At 49.0% G+C, this 23,151-nt stretch overlaps 1 protein-coding gene across 1 annotated transcript in view; it reads right to left on the bottom strand.

Annotated features, from left to right (window-relative positions):
* Positions 1-23,151, bottom strand: part of ADHFE1 (alcohol dehydrogenase iron containing 1) — a 419,108-nt gene that overhangs the window by 231,973 nt on the left and 163,984 nt on the right. Inside the window, exon 5 of the mRNA XM_069621130.1 lies at positions 10,067-10,221. Within this exon, the coding sequence (XP_069477231.1) occupies positions 10,067-10,221 (155 nt within the window). The remainder of the gene's footprint in view (positions 1-10,066; positions 10,222-23,151) is intronic.

The following is a 23,151-nucleotide window of genomic DNA, read 5'->3' as shown; positions in this document are numbered from 1 at the left end:
CCTAGAAACGTCCTCCAAATTAACGAAAACAGGGGCCTGTGTGAAGGCAGCTAAAGCTGTAACTACACAGTGGCCGCTGACTCTGTTTTGAACTCCTAAAAACGTCCTCCAAATTAACGAAAACAGGGGCCTGTGTGAAGGCAGCTAAGGTGTAACTACACAGTGGTCGCTGACTCCACTACTGAAATCCTCGCTTTGCACGCAGCATGCAAAGCGAGGATTGCGGAGTGGAGAGGAAAGTGCACGCCCCCCTGGCCGGGAGCATCCATCTCTGACCGAAACAAAACGTTGTGCACTGAAAACAGCACTGTGCCTGGGCACTGTTGGGGGTCGCCGGCCATGTCCATCCGGCAGGCGACCCCCGGAGCGCTGCTTCCTCACAGCACCCAAACAGGCCCAGCACCTGTGGGAGTTTGGGGCCTGCCATGTCCATCCGGCAGGCCCCGCGGCGCTATGGGACACCAGCGCCATCGGGGTGGGGGCACAGCCTGCCAGGGTCCTGACCATGCGGACCTCGGCCACCGTCCTGGCACGAGAGTCCCATGGCAACAGGGCCTGCAGGCCTGTACCTCCCACAGGTAGGCCTGCGGCCTACATCAGTAATGAGACACGGACTCAGACCAACCTTCCACGGAGTCTGCAGCCGTTCTGTCTCACGTGCCTGCAGGGGCTCCTTTTATTAGCTTGGGCCATGACACAGTCATGGCCCATCTTAAAGGGGCAATACACGTGTGAGGGACACATCCCCTTAAAGGGGCAATACACGCAGGAGGGTCACCCATCACACTCCTCCTTTTTCATAACAATAAACAAACGTTGCTGAGGCATACATGCATCCCCCTGTTACAGAACGACAAACTACTAACCAATTCTACACACCCTCAACGGGTGACAGTCGAGCTCAGTGAGCTGCCGGAAGAATGCCGGCAGTTCTCCCATTTTACAAAACCCTTTATTAACCTGGGGTTCGGAACAGCCCATGCCGGAACAATACCATGATTGGAGGCTGGCACCACATGCACACCCTGCAACTGCGGGACCACAGCTTCACATCCTCGTTCCCTCCTGCGAGCACTTGAAACATGTAGTTACTATGCAGGTTCACCACATCCAAGCACACAAGGTTATTGAGTCCTCCTTGCGCAATTGCAGGACCACCGACCAGTTCGCCCTTCATCAGCGTCGGTTCAGGAGTCGCTTCCAGAGTCCAGGTCCATTGATGGCATAATTCACGGCCGGCAAGACCGCACCTGGCAGGTGGTGCCAGGGGCCACATCGGCAGGGGTCCTTGATGTTGTGGGCAACTCGGGCATGAGTCACTTCCCCCAGATCCAAGTCCCTTGAGGGTACAAAGCACAGCCGGCAAAGCCGCACCTGGCGGATCCCAGGGGCCACATCGGCCTAGTCCCCTATTGTTCAGAGCAGGGTAGTGACACGCAGGTCGCGGGGCGTCCATGCTGCTCCTGAAGCTGTTGATGGGAGGCGTTGCGGGACGGTGCTGTAGGTCAGACAAGAGGTGACAGGATATCACTTACCCCCCCTGCCCGCAGTGCTCCCTCAGGCCGGAGTGTCCCCTTCCTCCCGGGGTGCCAGAGGGCGACCAGCACTCCTGATAAGCTGCAACCCATGCCCTCCCCGCTGCACGGCTTCATGGTGTTGGTTCGGTCAGACACTAGTTGTTGGCCGAACTCGGGGAGAGGGCCGGAGGTACCGCCCCCCACACCCACGTTGGCCTGGTCTAACGATGGTATGGCAGGGAGGGCGACACCAGTGGCCGGCAGTCCAGGAACCTTGGTAGCTAGATGTCGAGGCCACCTGTGGGATAGGCAGGGTGGCTGTAAATCCCAAAGAGCATGAGGGTGGAAGTCCCACATTGGCCACGGGGTGGCCACAGTTGGTGTTGGGTCCGTGCCACACTCCGTTAGCATAGGGCTGCCTCTTGTCTTCTCTGCTCCTCAGGTTGGTCCGGGTTGCAAACGAAACCCCGAGACGTTTCCATTCCAACCAGCGGATGCTGCGGGGTTTGGGCCAGCTCCCTCCTCGCAGCCCCGGCAATGCCGCCAGGGTTTGCAGGCTGGCTACCTCCCTGGCTTTCCCCGCCGGGCCCAGGATTGTGCTGGGGCGGCTGCAGGTGTTCACTTCGCTCCTACCAGAGCACGGCAGTATCACTTCGCAACGGGTCACCCTCTTCATGACACCGCTGCAGGGCCCGGAATCAGGCTGGGCCTCATTTCACTTCCTGTCTGCTCTGATGACAGGAGCACGCAGTCTTTACCACCGGTAGCCCAGGATCACATAAGGGGGGCCACCAGCACCCATGGCGAGAGCAAACGTGGGGCCTCTCTCCTTTGCCTCCGTCTGGAGCCTGCGTCACTCACACCGCCCAGCGGCCTGGGATTTCACACGGCCGCTCTCATTCCATCTCTGTTGCGGTGGACACCGTATAGGTGTGCAGGTCCACTCCCTCCCTGGTCGCACGAGCACCCTCATTGCAGAGGGCCGCGGCCAGGTAGGATCGCAGACAGGGCCCCTCTGCCCCCTCTGTTTCAGGGCACCTCCACCGCTCGCTTGGTTGCGGCATCAGCCGTTTCATTTCTTTGCGGCTCAGGGGGCGGGGCCAGCACAGCTTCTCCTTGCTTCGCTTGCGGAACGCCGCCGGGCACGATGATGGTTCCTGGAACGCCGCCGGGGCACGATAAGGGTTCCTGTTGGCACAACTTTTGCTACTGGAGCACCTCCCTCCTTTCCAGCAGATAGCCCCAGATTGCGGTATGGGAGGGGCAAGTCTTTCCCACTGCCCTGGTGGAGGTGCTTGAGCAGGAGGCGCACACCCGAGGTGTCATCCAGGTGTTCTTTTTCATTCAGCGAGTTTGCCGCGTTAGGCAGGTTGCCTCCTGCCTCCACAACATGGAGAGGCACGCTGGTGCAGGCCGTCTCACGCCCCTTCCCACGGCGAGTCCACCCCCTCCAGTCTTCTTGCTCGCCATGGCCGACCTGCCGGCCTCCTCCATGCATGCCGCGGGTGCTGCAGGGAGCTGCTCGTTGGGCCCACACGCACTGCGGGGCCTCCAGGCGGATTCCCAACCCCGGCCGCACGAGCGCCCTCTTTTCCGAGGACCGCGGCCAGGGTCCTTCTCCATCCGGGGACCGGGGTAGCATAACTCCTCGGTGTGCAGCGGATGCCGCCAGGGAGGGGAGTGTCACTCTCACTCCTTCACTTCTTTGTGGCGGATGCCACAGGGGCTGCAGGCTGGCTCCTCCCCTGGCTGCACGAGCACCCTCATTGCCGAGGGCCGCGGCCGGGGAGGACCCACTGTACCACTGAGCCCGCTGTCTTCCAGCAGGCATCCACTCCCATTTTCTCTTTCTCGGGTGATGTTGGGCCCGCCTCCCATGGGGGATGGGGTGCCGCGTCAGCTGTTTTGTACGCAGGCGATGCCGCCGCCTCGTGCGGGGGGCAGCCGCTCCCTGCCGCGGCCAGGGATCTTGATGCGGCCGACGCCGCCCTCTTCATTGTGGCGGCCGGAACTGCGGGCATTTCTCCCTTTCCTTGCGGATTGCGGGTTGGGGAGGGGCAGCGCCCCCACGTCGCGGCTACCGCCGCAGATACTTTCGGGGAGACAGCATCCCCCCCCCCTTCATGGGGGGCAGACCCTCCTCCGAATGCGGCCGACGCCGCTCGCGGTTCGGGGCCGCCTCAGCTGTACGGCGGCCTCTTCCAGCTGACACCTTCACAGCTCGCGCCGCCTCTTCTTTCCTCGGGACAATGAGGTGGGGCAGCTCACGCGGCCACCGCCGCACCTTCCCCTCCACACGGGGTGGAGGCAGCAGCTCCTCCTCCCGGGGCCACCTCTCATTGTCATGGGACTGCCTTGCGTCTCCCTCGGGAGACGGGCCGGCAGCTCGCCGTCCTTATCTCCCTTTTCGCGGGAGGGGCCGCTTTCAAGTGTCCACTGCGGCTGGTGCTGCGTGCACCGAGCCGCCCCACGTTATGCAGCCTCTGGGTGGGGAGGGGCAGCTGACCCTTCTCCCCACGCTGCGGATGCCGCCCTCAACGGGGGGCGGGCCGCTCACCCCCCTCCGACGGGAGGGGAGCACCAGCTCCTCGATGTGGCGGCCGACGCCGCTTCTCCTTGCGTGCGGCCAGCACCGCACTGCGAACCGGGGCACCAGACGGCCCACGCATCCGGGGCCCTGGGCCACCCCAGTTCCTCCATACCTCAGGCGGCCGACGCCGCTATGGGTTCCAGCCCTCGTCGCCATTGTTGGGGGTCGCCGGCCATGTCCATCCGGCAGGCGACCCCCGGAGCGCTGCTTCCTCACAGCACCCAAACAGGCCCAGCGCCTGTGGGAGTTTGGGGCCTGCCATGTCCATCCGGCAGGCCCCGCGGCGCTATGGGACACCAGCGCCATCGGGGTGGGGGCACAGCCTGCCAGGGTCCTGACCATGCGGACCTCGGCCACCGTCCTGGCACGAGAGTCCCATGGCAACAGGGCCTGCAGGCCTGTACCTCCCACAGGTAGGCCTGCGGCCTACATCAGTAATGAGACACGGACTCAGACCAACCTTCCACGGAGTCTGCAGCCGTTCTGTCTCACGTGCCTGCAGGGGCTCCTTTTATTAGCTTGGGCCATGACACAGTCATGGCCCATCTTAAAGGGGCAATACACGTGGGAGGGACACATCCCCTTAAAGGGGCAATACACGCAGGAGGGTCACCCATCACAGGCACCCAGAGCAGACCTCACAACGGAAAAAAAACAAAAGTGTGCTGAATCTGAGGGTGCAGGCCCACCTCCCCACTCAGGGGGGGCACTACTTTGACTTACTTTGCAAGGTCTGTTGTCGAGTCTGTCTCTGCCTCTCAGGGGTCGAGTCAGCGTCGCAGGAGCAGTTGGCCAGTCAAAGTCACTGTAGTCACACTCTCAGCATGCGTCATTGCATGGCTTCTGGAAGTTCTGGAAGGTGAGGGGGAGGAGGCTGTGCAGCTGTGCACTGCGCACTCAGGGTCAGGGCTGGGCATGTGCTGTAAACTTCCCTGGGCCCGGCCTGGGCACACGTGCGTAGGCACGGGGGGGAGGGAAGAGGGGACGTACGAGTTGTTGTAACAAGATTCTTGTTACAAGAATCTTCAATACCTGCTGCTACTGAAGCAGCTGAACTGCGTGCAAACTTGTAAGTCTTCAGAGCCAGTTTGCACGCATCATTCTGCACATGCTGCAGACTCCAGACACACACACATGGGGGAAACTGGTAGGGATAAATGCCATTTTATCCCCCCACTTAAAATTGTGGGGTGGAGTTGTGTTCCCCCCGCCCCCATGTCCTACGCCCATGAATACACACACTAGAATTGGGGAATGAAGCAATAGGAGAGAACATCGAAATCGAGGAGCAAACAGAAGGAGAGATAGACAGGACCCCCCTCACCCTCCCACCCCATCAAGTAGAAACAAGAAACTACTCGAAAGCTATAAAGACTTTATAATGGACTCATTCTTGGTATAGAAAGGGGATAATGTAGTGACATGCACATAACACAGATGTCTGAAGCATCTCTCAGATACCTTTCAACAAATCTTTGTGAATCGCATTTGCACATGATCAAATCAAAGATGCTCCAGCTTTAGGCTTTGTAAATAAGGTGTAATGAAGAAGGAGCAAATTGAAGGTGCGAAGGCATCTCCAGAATTGATCCAGTGCAGATATTTGTGAACCAGGCCATTAAAGTCTACCTGGAAAGAGGAAGTCCTTTTTTGTGCCCTGTCAAAATATTTACAATCTTTCTATTGTTGAAACCTGTATTTGAATGCTCTCTGGGTGTAGAGTACACCCTGTACAGTCATACTGTTAACACTGAGCATTGAGCAACTCAGTGTCATTAATAAGGAAAGCATACTTCTCACTTATTTACAAAGTGCATATTTAAAACATATGTGACTCATCAATTCGATTGTGATTTACATTCCAGATCCTATTCACTGCCAAATCACTAATTCCCCAACAAAGGCCCTCACCATTAAACCAGCCATCTCACAGAAAACTCAAACGGCCCGGTACCAGCTCACACTGCATCACAAAAGAAAGACTTGTATCCCAACATCTACACCACAATCATCGTCCAAGCCCTTTTCCTCTGCGTCCTGGACAGCAGAAACACCCTTGTCAATGGTATCCTGTTGCCCCTCTGAAAGTCACTGAGCATGCCACAGACAGCCATTAAAGGTGTAAGAAATTCTACCCCATCACTAACATCCTTAATGAGCTAAACTGACTGCCAATGCAGACCTGCATCACGTCCAAGGTGGCCTGCATCCCACAAGTGCAGCGAGGCCACCAATAGTGGCAGATGGGCTCTATACATGACCACTTACATTACGGGGAAGTAACTCCCAATGCCAATATAACAAGAGATGCCTGACATCACTGAGCTGGAAAACAAAGAACGCGAGAATGAACACTCTCGAAAGAAGTTTTCTCTTGCACCTAAACCCGGAACACTCTGACCCACATCAGAACAACCTCCTTCCTTTTGCACTTCAGAAAGGAAATGCTGACCGCACTCTTATAAGCGGTTGATCAATGGAATCCAGTACAATTCCCATTTACCCCACAGGCTCCATCCCTGCCTGATTGTACACTCCACTCGGTTGTACAGTGCACGGTTGCTGCCCAGCTAAGTTCATGTGAAAGAAAATCCTTAATGTACAGTCCACCCCACAAAGATCTCGAAATAAATGTCAACTCGCCCAAACCATATCTCCTACAATATAATTGCGACATTCTGTTGATGCCCTGAGGAGCTATGGGTGGAAGGTTTTGAATGAATGTAAACCACTGGCACTCTTCCGAGTAACTCCCCAAACCACTGATGTTCACCCTGCCGAGCCATTGCCGAGGTGGAAAAAACATGTATATAGGGCCTGGTCCCCATGACAGAGCTGGCGAACACCATAAACTAAAAGCATCCGGCATTTGCTAAGGACAGGAATGAAGACAGTTTTTTAAAATCAATAAAATGAAGCAATAATTCACCTTCCCGGGGAGTAGTTTTTGAAGATGGGAGTAAAATATTGGCATGGTACACACTATCAAAATAATCTGTAAAATAGATCACAAAGTTAATGGATGAAAATTGCATGCTCAATACAGTGGAAATGAAAAACAAGCGGGTTTCATTTTGTTGTAGTTTGCAGTTTAAAGAGAATAAAAAAAAACAGGATTGAGAATATGGAGTCATTTTTCAGTAGGGTGGAAATATTAGATCTTAAAAAGAACTTGCCAAATTGGAACAAGAAATCAATTGCGAAAAAATAATCGTGTAATTAACTTCTTTAATAGCTGAAGCCCTAACAAAGGAACAAGAAAAAATAGAGTTGACAGTTATCGACCAAATTCTCCTTAAAATGGCACTACAAAAATATTTGGTAAATTAATGTCCAAAGGCCTGAATCGAGTCATTGGAATTACCATACAGGATGAAGGTAATGGTCAACAGCATGTTGCCAAAATAATGTAAACTTCTCAATGGCACAAGACAAAGGTGTCTCTCTCCACTGTATGGTTCCATAACCATACTGAACCAATGACAAATAAAATCACATGATCACAACCAAGAATACAGTCTATTGCATGACAAATCTGAAGGAAAACAGCACAGTGTGATATGATCATGTGTACCTGGGACCCAGTTGTGCATACAGCATCTGCTACAGCAATCAAATAATTTAGGAAATGTTTTGGCCTTTAGTAACTCTAACAAGACCATGATCATAACCTGAAATATTGAAATTCCAGAAGACACATGTGAAACCCAAATCAGGTATCTAAGGATACAAATCAGAAAACTCTGAGGTTTTGGGTGCGTACATCATTAGGTTTTATTTGAAGTATTACACACCTTGCTGTCTGTGCCCTGCATTATCCTCCACCAAACTGGGCCCCATACAGTGCACAAGGGTGCTCTGCAGAGACATGTGTTTACTGCCACCCTCCTGTCCTGCTACCTTTTCATGAGGCCTTCTCTGGGTTACTTTTTTCTGCAAAGCCCCTCTATATTCCATGCTGTGCATGAGGTGTTCCCCTCCCTATTTCTCTGCATGCCCTGTGCTGCGATCGAGGTGTAATGTTCATATGCGGAGTAATGGTGATGACCTGTAAGGGGTCGTTATCGGTTTATAGTGAAAAGACCGAAAAAAAAATATCGAAAAAAAAGGTTGAACCAAAAAATCTCGAAAAAAAAATAATCAAATTTCTTTTTCAATGCATTTTTTTTTTTTAAATGGGGGGTTCCTCCCCCAATCCCCCTTTTTTCATTTTTTTTATTTTACCCCTTTTTTTCTTTACTTACCTGACCCCAAAAATACATATAAATAAAAAAATCGATTTTTATTTTTTTCGAGATTTTTGTCATTCGAGATTTTTGTCATTCGAGATTTTTTTTTCGGCCTTTTGACTGACCACCGTCATTATCTTCAGGGGATAGGAAGATTCCATTGCTGGATTTTCCATCATGGGAGAATTAATCTAATTTTTTCCATCGAGCTTTGCTGCAAATGTATATGGGGGTTGGTTAGGTAAAGTATAAAGGTACAGGGGACTTGGGGGGAGGGAGGAGTTTTGGGGCGGGGAGGAGGTCTCCCCCTTATACATTTGCAATAAAATGTGCTATGAAAAAAAACATTCAATTAATTCTCCCACGATGAAAATTATCGATGAAATCACATAGAACCCAGTGAAGATGGGGCGAGCTTGCACAGACATCCCTAGTCTTTTACACAAATGGGCTTGTAGTGCAAATCATTCTGAAAATGCCAAACCTTCATTGTGAGTTTTATTGGAGAACACAAGATGTACGAGAGAGTTTTCCATAGTGACATGCTTGGAAACTAACTAAAGGAGGTTGATAAAAGGAAACATTTTTGGTACATGGTTTATTAAGAATTGGATGATGAGAGGAACAGAATATTCAGGGAAATGGTAATTTCTGAACAATGGGGTAACAATGCCTATAGGAAGCCACCCCTCGTTTTTAGAAGAATGTGAAATACTGCACAACATTTGCTGCCGCTAAGCATGGTGCGCCATCTCAAAACGTACTGGGAATTCCTTTCCTTTGCCTCATCACTTTATCTGGCATTTATTAGATTCTATGGAAATCCTTGGTGGTGTCCATGTAGTCCTAATAAAGCTTGTGGTTTAAAAAAAAAATGATTTTTTATTGATAAGTAATTGACAATCAACAATGAGTGTGCATGAAACAGAAGTGGGAGTGAGCAATTTTAAGTGTATATAGCTGACACCGTTCAAGACCAATAGTGTGATTTCAGGGGATGGTGACGTTTGTCAACTTGGACACAAATCTGTAAAAGGGAAATGGGATAAGAGACAGGCAGCTGAGCAGGCTTCTTGATCGTGAAAATATTAAACTATAAAAACAGTGGAAAGAGATGTTGGATTCCCTCTGTGGAGTTCAAAATTACAAGCAGATCACTCCTATACAAATTTATAAAACCAGCAAACATTAAAGAAAGTCATTTGTTCACAAAACCTAGGCTGCATTATTGATGCAAAATATGGCTAGTGAGAAATTAATGATGGTCAGACATGCCAATTTGTCATTTGGAATAACACTGGTATAAAGTGAGAATTTGGCTTAAAAGAGTGGTTGAATCCTCAATAAAATTATATCTAACCCTAAGCAGTTGTGGAGTAATTGATATAGCAAGGGTTAACTAAGATAATGATAATAATAACCTATGGTCAGATCTGCAGAGCATCGGAAGAGCGCGGTGTATTGGATGTAGCCTGGTTGAAAGAGCAAGAAACAAATATTGCGATTTCCTGTCAAACACAAAACACACATGATTATTACAACCTATAGTCTGCCAAATGTCACTTGTGAATGCTATACGTACCGGCAGTAGTGAGGACAAGAAAAACATAAGACCATTTGACGTCACTTCGCACTGTATCACGACGAGCAAGTCCCATAGATTGCTGCATTATAAATCCCCATACAAAGCTTTTCATGGTATCATACCAAACACAAGCGAGAAACCATACCTTGAATCAGTAGGCTCCACTCGCACTGCGTCATACATTTTGAAGCAGATGCCATTCTTTGCTAGGGAATCCAGCACTGCTTTTACGGGGGGAAGGCGGCTTAGGTTCTTATCGGTCATAACACAAACATTTTTGGCTTCCATGTTTTGAAGGTCCTAACGAGGTACAACAAAAAAGTTACAGTAAATGTAGGATTCAGTAAGAAATTATCTGAAAAAAATGCAAATGTATATAGGATACCAATCTGGACTGTTAAATGCAAGAATTACATAATGCCTTATCCTTAATGGGTGTTGTGTAAGTCTTGGTGGTTAACTTAATTCATGAGTAATTATTAATTTTCTTACAACATTTTTAAAGGATAGACATGGCTGACAACGGAGCCAGAACGATTCACAAAATGAAATAAACATGTACACGACTCTCGACAGAAGCAACATTAAAACCGAAGACAGCCTTCTCCCTCAGTACATAGAATAATAGAATTAGATATCACATTTGACTGCAAAACATGGCACCGAGGCTTCTCTAATGCACCTTGTGTTGGATCACTGGAGTGGAGAAAAGACCTTTGAATTGTATGGCTGTGAGCAGTGGTGAACCTTGGGAGTGGTGCCACGAATTGACGCCTCCAGAGCAGATTGAAGTGAAATGCTGAGGCTACACAGGCACCGGTTATACTTTGGTTTGGGTCCGTTTGACACAATCCACATTTAATCGAATTTGACCTTTTTGTGGTGTAAAATACGGGGGAGACCCCCCACAACCCATGTACTTCCCCTCAACCTAATCTATACCCTTACCCACCCCCACATATATATTTTTTTTGAAAATCAATTTTATTAAGTTTCCTTGGTGCATAACGAGGTTACATTCTTGCATTGCATTTATTAATGTGAGTTAACATAAAGAGAAAACCAGACGAAACACACCCCATGCCCCCCCCCCTCCCTCTCCCTCCCCCCACCCCCCTTCAGTTCGCGCTTACATAGCCTTGATAAACACTTGCACAACGGGCTCTCTTAATGATGGAGGCGTCAATACAATATGCGTGTGGCACGCCAAAGTCATATGGGCCAAACGAGTTCAGTTCTCAGCCGGGTCCTTGGCCCATGGTCCCACATCCGTGGGGAGGAGGGGAATCCCTCAGCTCAGTCTTCAGGACCTAGACCACTCGGCCGTACTTATCAAAGAAGGGGAGCCAAATTTCCTCGATACTGGACTTAGACTCATCGAGCAGGTGTGTGAGGAACTCCATGTCGTAGATGGCCCTTACTTTGGTCACCCAGGTTTTTTCCCCTGGCATTCTCGGGTGTTTCCATTTCTGCGCTAGACAGCATCTAGCTGCTACCAGCATCACCTGGAGCATGTGATCATGAGTGTTACCCCGGTCCTCTTCGTTACTAATCCCGAAGAGGAAGAGCCACGGGCAGGATACTCGTTCTATCCCATCTACCCCTTTGATCCAGGTCCGCACCTTGTCCCAGTATTTCTGGACCACTGGGCATCCCCACCACATGTGGATATAGTCACCTCTCTCTGTCCTACATTTCCAACAGTGTGGGTCATATCCTGGACGCATTTTGGCTATTCTTTGCGGGGGGTAGTGCCATCTATGTAATATCTTGAGGGCCTGATGGCGATATTGGAGGGAGGATGTGGATCGATTGGCCCGTCTACACATCTCTGTCCATCTCTCGTCATCAATTTCCTCGCCCAGGTCCCTACCCCATTGTATGCGTGCTGGTGGCGGGTCTCGGGGGATGGAGAACAGAAAGAGCTTGTATAGGCGGGAGATTATCCCCTTGGAGCCCCTTGCGGTCAGAAGGAGTTTTTCAAAGTCTGTGAGTTCCCTCCTGAGGGTATCACCCCAAGATGGTTCCGTGAGGGCACCCTTAAGCTGAAGATATCGGAACGGGGAAAGCGTGCCTATTCCCAGGGCTTCCTCAAGGTCCTTCAAGGGGAGGAAGGAGCCCCCCACCCACAACTGGCCGGTCCTACTAAGGCCCGCCTCGAACCATGTCTGGTAGGCTGCTGGTTCCGCTATTTTGGCCAGGAAAGGAGGGGCCCAGATGCAGCTCAAGGGGGAGGGCCATGTCGTGAGCCATCTATAGTAACCTCCCTCTCTCCACAGGGACCACAGTACTCTTAGAATCGGGTGGTTCAAGACTGATCTGGGGATCGTTCTCCTTGGGACCCAGAGCCATTCCTCTAGTGTGACGGGCGCCAGGGGCCTATTGTCCATGGCTACCCACTGTTTTTTCGGTCCCGGTGAGAAGTGATCGACCAGGATCCTCAACTGGGAAGCCCTATAATACGTCTCGAGATCAGGGTAGCCCACCCCTCCATCTTCCTTGGTCCTAGTCAGAACCTCGTATGAAATCCTGTGTTTTTTGCCCTGCCAGAGGAATCTAAGGAGGATGCGTTTTGTCTCGTCAAAAAAGGCCTTGGGGACTTGGACCGGGAGCATTTGAAAGAGAAACAGAAATTTTGGGAGGATAACCATTTTTATAAGGTTAAGGCGTGCCATCCATGAGAGACCCGTTCCCGCCCACCTTTCTATGTCTCTCCTGATTGCTGACCAGAGGGGGGGGAAGTTGGCCCCATACAGGTCCTCAAGGTTACGTGTGATTTGGACTCCCAAGTAACGGAACCCCTCATCGCTCCGCTTGAAGGGGAGACCCTCCACAAAGGTCACCTCCGTGTCTGGCAGGTTCCCACCCATGAATGCGACCGATTTGTCCAAATTAACCTTATACCCCGATAGTTCTCCATATCTTGCGAGGCCCTGCAGAACCCGAGGGATTGTTTGGGACGGTCTGGTGACATAGAGCAGGGCGTCATCCGCAAAGAGGCAGATCTTGCAGTGCATATCCCCCATCTGTACACCACTGATGTCCGCATCATTGCGGATCGAGATTGCCCACGGTTCCATCACCAATGCGTAGATTAACGGAGACAGGGGGCATCCCTGCCTCGTGCCACGTTCAAGGGGGAATTCCCTAGACTCAATCCCGTTAGCCACCACTCTGGCCGAGGGGGAGGAGTAGAGCGCGGATATCCATCCCAACCACCTTGGACCCATCCCCACTGACAAGAGAACCTCCCTCATGAAAGCCCAGCTGACCCTGTCAAAGGCCTTCTCCGCGTCAAGAGCCAGTAGGAGAGCGCCTTCATTCCTGGCCTCAGTCGTGGCCAATACATGGAGGGTCTTCCTTAAATTATCGGAACCCTGTCTATTGAGGACGAATCCCGCCTGATCAGGATGTATCAGGCGTGGGAGGGAGTTTTCCAATCTGGAGGCCAGGATCCTAGCAAAGATCTTGGCATCTAAGTTGAGAAGTGAAATGGGTCTGTAAGACCCACAAGCTGCCCGGTCTTTACCAGGTTTAGGTATGACGGTGATGAGGGCCTGTAGGAAAGTCGGGGGGATCGTGTCGTTGCCTCTAATTTGGTTGAACAATTTGGTCAGGGGCTTCACTAAGGTGGACTGGGTCTGTTTATAGAAATCCGCTGTGTAGCCGTCAAGGCCAGGAGCCTTTCCGGCCTTCAGTCTCTTGATGGCTCCCTCCACCTCCTCTTCTGAAATTTCCCCCTCGAGGGCCTCCAAGTCCTGGTCGGTCAGTTTGGGGAGGGGGTGTTCTGCCAGGTAGGAGGCAATGTCCTCCCGAGATTCGCCCGCTTGCCTAGAATAGAGTTTGCTGTAGTACTCAGCAAAGCATTCCGTCACTTCATGCCGGTTCCCATGAACCCTGCCCTCTTCGTCGGTCAACCGGGTAATCCCTCTCTCCACTCTACACCCCCTCGACCTCTGAGCCAGTAGAGTGCCTACCCTGTCGCCCTGTTCGTAGTATCTCTGTTTGGTATATCGCATCCTCTTAACCACCTCCCCTATGAGAACCGTATGGAGCTCCTGTCTTTTGCCCTGCATCTCGTCCAATAGTGCCCTCCGGTCCACTCCCGGGACTCCCAGTCTGGCCCGCAAGATCTGCAGCTCCCCTCGGAGTCTGCTCTCGATCAGGCCCCTCTCTCTTTTACGCCTCGAGCCCTCCGCTATGAGGAGGCCTCTGAAGGTGGCCTTCCCCGCTTCCCATACCATGGACATGTCCGTCTCCCCCGTGTCATTTGTCTCGAAGTAGGCCAGCATTTCCTGCTTCATGAACTCACGGAATACTGGATCCCTAAGGAGCGTGTCGTTGCACCGCCATCGAGCCGATCTCGGGGCGATGGGCAGGGACCAGTTAGCTATAAGTAGTTCATGGTCCGACCACGTTATGGTCTCGACTTTTGGTTGGGTCATCGCCCCGTCTCCCTCCTCTGAGGCCAACAGAAGGTCGATTCTGGTGTAGGTGCAGTGCGGGGGAGAAAAGAATGTGTAACCACCCTGGGCCGGGTACGCCTTGCGCCAAACATCTACCCAGTAGTGATCCTTCAAGAGGTTCTGCAAGGCCAGGTTATCCCTCGTGATCCCCTTGGGTACCCCACCTCTGGCGGACCACCAGTCCAGTTGGGGGTCGGCTATGAGATTAAAATCACCCCCGAGAATCATGGCCCCCTCGGCCCATTCATCCATGACACCAAAGATCCGTGTGAGGAACTCCACCTGGCCCGTGTTGGGCGCGTATACGGTGGCGAGAGTAACTCGCTGCCCCTCGCAAAGCCCCTTGACACCCAGAAATCGACCCCCAAACCCCCTCTTGGTTTCCACCCCCGTTAGTTGGAGAGCCCTTCCCAGGAGAATGCCCACCCCCTCCTTCTTCGAGGTCGGGTGTGAAGCCCAATAGTTGCTACCGATGTCTTTCCCCTTGATTCTGGATTCCCTCCCGCGCTTATAATGTGTTTCCTGTAGAAATAGGACCGTCAGGTGTTGTTTTCGGAACATGTTGCCCGTGAGGGATCTTTTATTTTGAGAGTTTAGACCCTTGACATTTAACGTGCCCACCTTCCCTTCAATCGTTGTCATCATACCGTGTGCGTATTCTGAACCCCTCGTGGTGATTGAATTTTAGTGCCCCTTGCCAAGCGTATTCTTGCGGTCTGAACTGAATTTCCCCCTGAGTCCCCCAAACTACCCCGTTATCCCCCCCATCCCCTCCCCCCTTGCAACTGACCCCCCTCCCCGTGTCTTCCCTCCCCCCTCCCCACCCTTGTACCTTGAGGCGTCCGTCCACTCTCCCCAACATGTGTTGGGGCCGGTCAACGAACCACCAAGGACTCCAACCCCAGCCCCGGGGTTTTCGTGTGTCTGGAGAGTCCCAGATCGCAAGTCCGATTCAGGTCGGCCCCTGCAGGCCTTCGGTGCACTTAACCGAGACAAAAACCAGAGACCCCGCCCGGGCCCTCAACCCACAACCAGAAACCCAAACGCGGGGCAACACAAATAAACAGTTAACTTTTTAACATAATGGTCTGCCGACCCAAGGTCCGGTGGGCCAAACGCGACACCGCCGCGGTGTCCGTTCAAGGCAGTTCGTGGGCCCGGGGCCTCCTGCGTCCGTACCCTGAATCGTCTCTCACCTCATGATTTTCTCTCCTTCCAATCGAACGTCATTTTCATGAGTCAGTGTGATTTTCCGGGTTCATCGACGGGTGTCTGGTTTTCCGAAACTTTCGGGCCCCCTTGACCTTAGATTTCCCACTGTGATTTCCTGGGCCGTCGGGACCCCTAGGGGGGTCCCGTGGTCCTCCCTCCTGGGCGCCCGAATGGCCCGCCTGGTCGTTCACCAGATCGTCCGTGGCTCTTCGTATGTCCTCCTCCGACACCAGGTGGTGTTTCTCACCTAGCCACTCAAACTCCAAATAGAAGGGGTGACCCCACCGATATCGGACTCCTTTTCCCTGCAACCATCTTGTGAGTGTGCCGCATTTCCTCCTCATTGACAGGGTTAGGGCCGAGAGGTCTTGGAAGATGGATACCTTTGAATCACCGTACTGTATGGTGCCAAGATGTCTCGCCTTTTCCAGGATTCTGATCTTGTCCCTGTAGTAGTGCAGCCGAACCAGAACCGAGCGTGGGCCTCTGCCTCCCCCCCCGCTCGGTGCACCCTGTCGAAGTTGGTCGCCCCCACGTCTTCCGTTCCCAGGGCGATCCTCACGATATCGTGCACTTTGCCTTCAAGTCCTTGTACGGATTCGCCCTCAGATTCCATCAGGCCAAAGATTCGAAGGTTGTTCCTCCTCTCCCTATTTTCCATGTCGTCAACCTTGAACCGAAGCTCTTCCTCGCGCCTTTCCATGTCTCGGAGTCTCATGTCCATTTGGGTTTCGAGGAGTGTCGCCGAGAGTTGGTTATTCTCGACGCCCTCCACGCGGTCTTCTAGGGTGGCGACCTTGGTGGTGAGGTCGGCCAGTTTGGCCCCCATGTCTGTCCTCATACCTCGTATCTCCTCCAGAATCGTTTGGATGTTGTTCTGGATAGCCCCCAGATCCGGGGGTGGGACGGTGGGGCTACCGGCGGCCATGGTCCTTTCTTTGGGAACAAACTGATATTTCAGCAAGTTCTCTCTCCAGTTCATGAGGGGTTCGTGTCGGCCAGTTTACGACGGACGCCGCCTTTCTCCGGGTCAGGCCGGGCCTCGGGCACCAGAGGCGCCGGGCGTGCGTTCCCTGTGTGGGTGGACGGTTTTCTTCAAGTCGGAGGATGCCCAGGGGAGGAAGCGCCGCGGGCTCACCCTCTCGGGCCTATTCGTGGGCGGCGCGGCTCGTGCTGTCTCCTGCGCCACTCCGCGCCAGGTCGTGGGGGAGGGGCAGCCGATATCGCCTTGGTCCGTGTAACTCCGCACAGGAGCGTCGGATCGGAACCAAAGTTGGACCCAGGTGGGGGCCACAGGCTTCCACGTCTTTTGGGGGGGGTCGCGTAGTATATGGGACCCTCGTTTCGCCGATAAATCGTGATTCACCCGGGGCTGGGTGCGGAGCTCGACGTTCAGGCGTCCATCCTGCCCGCGCCCCCTGGTGGCCTCCCCCACATATATATTTAATTAAATTTGACCGAAAAAAGTTCAAGAAAATTCAATCAAATGTTTTAGGTCACATTTTTTAGGTCTTTTATGATAATACTGATACGTTGAGTTGGCGACCATGAAAACTGTATGGGGAGGCTTCGGAACTGCATTGTAAACAAAACAGTGTCCCCATGCTCAAGCGAGATACCATTCAGCTGCAGGATTTGAGAAGCAGACCCTGGTGGTCCCAGAGATGACACAATAGGGTTTCATTTTGGATCTGTCTTTGGAGGCTGGTGGCTCCTGAAGTCGAAAAGGGAAAGGCAGCTTTTAGATTGCATACCCGCAGTCACTCGCCTATTGCAGGGAGTAGACGTCAACACCCCCAATTTAGCTACACGATAAAGCAGCTTTACACTTCACTTGCCATATAGAAAGACATGCCTCCAAGTCCAATGGGCACTAGTTCTAATACTTTAAACATGTGAAGAAAATTCAAAGCTTGCCTGATGTGTGACTTCTATTAGGTGCCCCATCATTGAGAAGCCCCGCAAGCTGTGCAATGGCAGCCCTTGCACACGCTCCCAAAACAAAAATATGGCAAATTTGGCTACCCTGTTAAGGAGAGATTCGCTATGGGGGTGGGCAGAAGACATCTGGCACGACACATTCATCTCAAGTGGCCATTTCACTGGCGGCTACTTGGAAACAAAGCTAAATGACCATGGAGTAGTGGAACTCTACTATGTCTCCAATTAGTTTCTTACATTCAACTATCGTAGCAGAGTCAACTTGAATAACAGTCTAAACATGCTACAGCAGGTGACGACAATGGAGAGGATGACAGAGGCAGAAAGAAGGAATTTGGCTGCAGAAAAATGTGTTTGCCTGGTCTTCCAACACTGCCACATTATCTCCTTCCTCCCCTTCAATCTGGCTTTCCACCCTCTCACTCTACACATGCAACTCTTTTACATGTCTATAACCCCCTTCTGCCGTCTCGGCACTCTAAGCTCTCTACTCATTCTTCTTGACTTGTCTGCAGCCTTCAATACTGTTGATCACTCTCTTGTCATATCTACTCTTTCTACCTTGGGCATTTTGGGGTCTGTTCTTGAATGGTTCCACCCCTATCTTTCTCAATGATCCTACTACGTAACTTGGGCTGGACACTCCTGTTCTTCATTTCCTCTTTTATATGGTGTAACACAAGGCTCTGTACTTGGTCCTTTTTTTATCTTTACACTGACCCTCTCTCAGCTCTTATTTCTTCATTTACTATTTCTTTTCAGCTGTATTCATTTAGTGCCTTATTGGCTCAAATAACCTTTAGCCCAAGCAAAAATACACACACAATAAACTTTGAATCACAAAATTACAACAAAAACAATTGGGGATAATAGTAACAAATACAATATCAGGTTACATATCGCATAGATCCAATTATTTTCCTATTTCATACAATCCCAATTCAAAAATGTTTTAACAAATTCATCGCCGCAAAACACGACAATTTATGAGAATATAAAATACTAATCAATACATAATCCAAATTAACAGTCATTTCATCATAATAAATCATAAAGAAGAATATCTTTTTAAGAGGTAGTAAAAACGGACATTCTAAAATTAAATGTTTTAAATTTTCAATACTCCTATTGCAAAGCCTCCAAAGTCTTTCAGCTCTCGGAATTTGAGCCCAAGCCCCGACTACTTACCTTGTTAGGAATAAGTTAAATCTCAACCTTAAAAAGTCTAATCTAAAAGCATGCGACAGATATCCAAAAATAAAATAATTAAAACCTCTAATGTCATAGATAAAATGCTCCCATAGCCGCAAGGCTGACAGGGCTGCACGATTCTCACACCAATTTAATTAAAAAAACCTTTGCTCCACTTTATCTGGATTAATAACCAAATCTTCTGAATGTGCTTGGATTCTATTTAATAAATAATTGCACTCCTGTACCCACAATATTAACACTGGACAAACACATTTCACTGCACAAAACTGAATATCATAATACATTGAACAGTGAGGCAGCAGCAGAATTTTACAGTACAATTGAAGCTTTTTCCATGCCACAAAAGTGTCCAAAGAAATCAGACCAAGCCCATGTCGTATATTGCAGGTAGGTGCGTACTGCGGAAGACGCAAGGTCTTCCTCCAAATAGTTGCATCTAACATGTCCCAAACCACATTACATTCAAACGATTGAGCACCATAAATACATTTTGGCACAATTTTCTGATTATAATACATCAGCAATGGTCCAGCGCACGTACTAACACTAAAACCAACGTGTTTATTTAAGCTACCAAAAGTGTTCCTTTTATTTAAAACTGTAGAGAATGTAACCTCCAGATATTTAAACTCATCAACCTGGGCCAGCTTCTTACCATTTAACACAAATTTAAATTTAAATTTAGCACACTTCCTCACCCTTGGTCTTGATTTAATCAGTAGAACTTTTGTTTTGTTTTTTATACATTAATTGTTAATTCCAGGTTCCTCAAATATGCATTAACAGCCACTAGGCTTCTTTGGAGACCTATTGATCAAAGATTACTTTGTCATCAGCATAGACAAGGCACTGTATGGTAAGCGGGCCTAATCGGGGAGGGTTGGATTTAAGATTTTCAAAAGCTACCTGCATATCATGAATATACACATTAAAAAGGAAAGGGGCCAACACACATCCCTGTCTCAGGTCACGGTTAGTCTTGATCCAGTCACTAAGTAACCCTTCATTGTTAAGTCTAATGCAAATCCTTGTCCCAATATGAAAGGAATTTAAAATATTCAACAAATGAGCTGGACAATTTTTTATTTCAGCTTGGCCCAAAGTTTATATCTGTTGACACAATCAAAGGCCTGGGATAGATCTAAAAACACACAAAAAATAGAGATGTATTCTGTGCTCTAACCTGGGAAATTAAAAGGTTTAAAATAAAAAAATTATGCATTGTTCCCACACCTTTTTTAGAACATGCTTGAAATGTGTCCAAAGCCCCCTCCTGGAAAGACCATTGTTCAAGTCATGTAATACAAATTTTGAAAAAAATCTTTCTACCGGCGTCCAAAAGAGAAATGGGCCCAAAGCCCCCCTTTTTTATTCATACTTTTCCCTGACCGCCAAAACTGCTATTCCCTTTCCCAACTACGTATGTATAGTTTTAAACAATTCACTTTTTTTTAATAGGTGTTTTGGGTTTGTTATAAATTCAAGTCGTTGTTTTGTATTAGTTCAAATCACTGGATCCTGTATAGAGCTTTAAGACAATGACAAAGTTCTTTCTTCTTATCTTGAACCTGCTGGTCATAAAAATGAACATGTGCCTTTTGAGTCCAACCCTTCTTTGAATATAACCTACCCACACATTTATCAAGTAACCATTGCATTTTGCTTACATAGTGTGAAGGGTTAACAAGATCAACATTACCATTTCCCAACACATTGTCTATTTGTATATTAAAAGCAGTTCCCAAGTTAGGGTGCCGAATAAATGAGCTTTTTTCTCCCCTAACCTCAAATAGAGGGGGTTCCTTAAGCCCCTTGCATGCCCGAATTTTATATGCACAATTCGATAGCCTCAATTTATGATCACTGGAATCAGGTTCAACCATAAGTAACTTGATACAAATATGTAATCAATAGTGGATTTCTAATGCACATTCTGCCAAGTGAAGTTCGGAAGTCGATCACCCTCAATATTTCAATTCAAAATATGAAGGTCCCATAAATCTAGTTCCTGGCAGTCAAACCGCACATGCTCTAATTGGGTAAGCCTAGTCTCAGTCCGCAGTAGTTGCTCATACGATACAGGGTCCAAACATTCACAATTGAAATCACCAATAATAATAATATCTGCACTGTATTCAGCCAACCAATATGTCACAATTTCAACAATTTTCTCCATGAAGACAGACCAGGGTGAATTAGTTGCCTTGACAATACATTCATCAAGATACAAATGTCAGGGGCACAATGGCGGTCCTTTAGTTGTTGGATCTCAACTACCAAGATATCTGGAGAGTTGGATTCAATTTTCTGCATGGTGAAACCCACATTTTTTCTGCATGGTGAAACCCAAATTGTTGCGTATCTCACACAGCAGACCACCAGAGGCACGACCCCTGCGCCTTTTAGTAGCCAATGTTACATATGTAGTAAAGCCATCAATTATAGGAACAAAGTCCAACCAAGTTTCTTGGAAGCAAACAATTGGACTTCACCATCACCAAACCTTCCAAATGATTCAAATAGTAAATGTGAAGGGCCACGAATGTTCCAAATCACCAGCACTAAATGTGTGTCCTCCCTTCACTGTTCCTTAAATTGTGACTATATATTTGTATGCACAGACTTTGAAATAAAAGCACATCGTTCTTCATATTGGACATGTCATTCAGCCTGTCCAGTACAATAGAGACCGTATGACATAATTGCCCCCCCATTGCACATTTATCTTAAGAGCCGACTTATCTGCAGAATTATATCCCATATTACACATCCCCATTGCCTCCAGTCTTTTTCTTCTCACCACACACTTTCTCATGGTCAACTGCTCTACTATGACACAACCTACCGTAGCCCTGGAGAGGCCCCATGGTCTAAAATACTTCATAACCCATGGATAATAGCAGATTGGCCTCCTCCAAAACTGCCATTTTCACCATATTAGACCCAAAAAACATCTGAGTCAGATCAATTCTATTATTACAGGCAGATTACATGTGTTATTATTAATCAGTTGGAGATAATCCACAACACATACACCATTATTACTTGATTTGGTTAATCTATAAACCACACATTGTGCTTGTTCCTCCTCAAATTCCAGGTCATTATGAGCATGTACTGTCAAAAGTCAAAATACTCAGATCTTTTGCTTTTCTGTTTTTAGGGCTTAGGCAAGAGATTGTAAGACCCCATCACTTCGATAGCACTGTATGGAGATGACACTCAGGTCTTTTTCCCCTTTTAATCCTTTGATTCTGCCTTGCAAGCTATTGTTTCAAACTGTCTTTCTGCTGTTCTGGATGTCTTCGATTTTCTCCACTGCAATCCTTCTAAGACTGAGGTTCTGTTCTTCCCTGCTTCAACTATTCCTCTGTGGGATGTTTTAACCCACTAATCCAGGCTCTGCAACATTCCTGTGCGCTGCTTGCATCAGGAACCTCAGAATGGCAGCTAGAAAGCACTATGCATGCTAAAATCACCTAGAAGTGCACAGAAAACCTGAAAAATAGGCCGCCAATCCACTTTTGTCTAGGGCAGTAGTAACACAGGAGACCACTGCGAAAACCCACCATTGGGCTACCTATAGAGCAGCCTCAAACTACTTGAAAAAGCAATGCTGATTGCAAAAGAAACACAGAGCTGTTTGGAAATCCATTTTTCTTGGTTGTCAAATTTGCAAAAATCATGGTTCACAAACCACACAAAAGATCCAACTTCCTTGTTGGACGTTAAACATCATTCTACTTCAAGAATCCAAATAAATATAATGTCAGCAGAAGTACATTTATCAGAAGAAAATCCACATTTAAAGATGCTTGCTTGGACAAATATGTTGAAAATAGGCGCAATACCGCTACTCGCCTCTGTCAGAAGCTGGCGATCTCTAAATCTGTCATGTTAAAACTTGTGTCTCAAAATCTAAGGTGGGGAAAGAAGAGACTTCCATCAAATGCAATAGGTTGCCAAATAATTTTCATGTTGAAAGACTGGAATTGAAGATATGTTTGCTTATTTTAAGATTGTAACTTTAATTTTAACAAGGAACAATGTCACAATTACTGTAAGGTAACCTGATTCAGCTAAACTTCAAAGAGGTTTTCCCCCACTGAGAACACACCACCCTTTGCCTTCCCACCCAAAGGAGAGAATATCTCATTTGGATGCTAATGAGAAGAGGGGGAGACTCGCTCTGCCGCTCTGGGAAAGAGACAATGGGTTTCTTGAACTGAAAGAAAATGCTAATTCGGGTGCGACTGGAACCAACTGCCCAGTAAGAAAAGCCCATGTGACTCTCTGGCCCAGCCAAGACCTTGGAGGTGGAGACAAACCGTTTGTGGATTCAGAAAGCACAGAAACTGTATGTTTAAGAAAAATACTCATAGAAAAGTGTACGGAG

This window comes from Ambystoma mexicanum, chromosome 5q (assembly GCF_040938575.1).
Source record: "Ambystoma mexicanum isolate Mex_15411 chromosome 5q, UKY_AmexF1_1, whole genome shotgun sequence".
Taxonomy (NCBI): Eukaryota; Metazoa; Chordata; class Amphibia; order Caudata; family Ambystomatidae; genus Ambystoma; species Ambystoma mexicanum.
The sequence above is the reverse complement of the archived record's forward strand: the minus strand, read 5'-3'. Positions and strand labels throughout refer to the sequence as shown.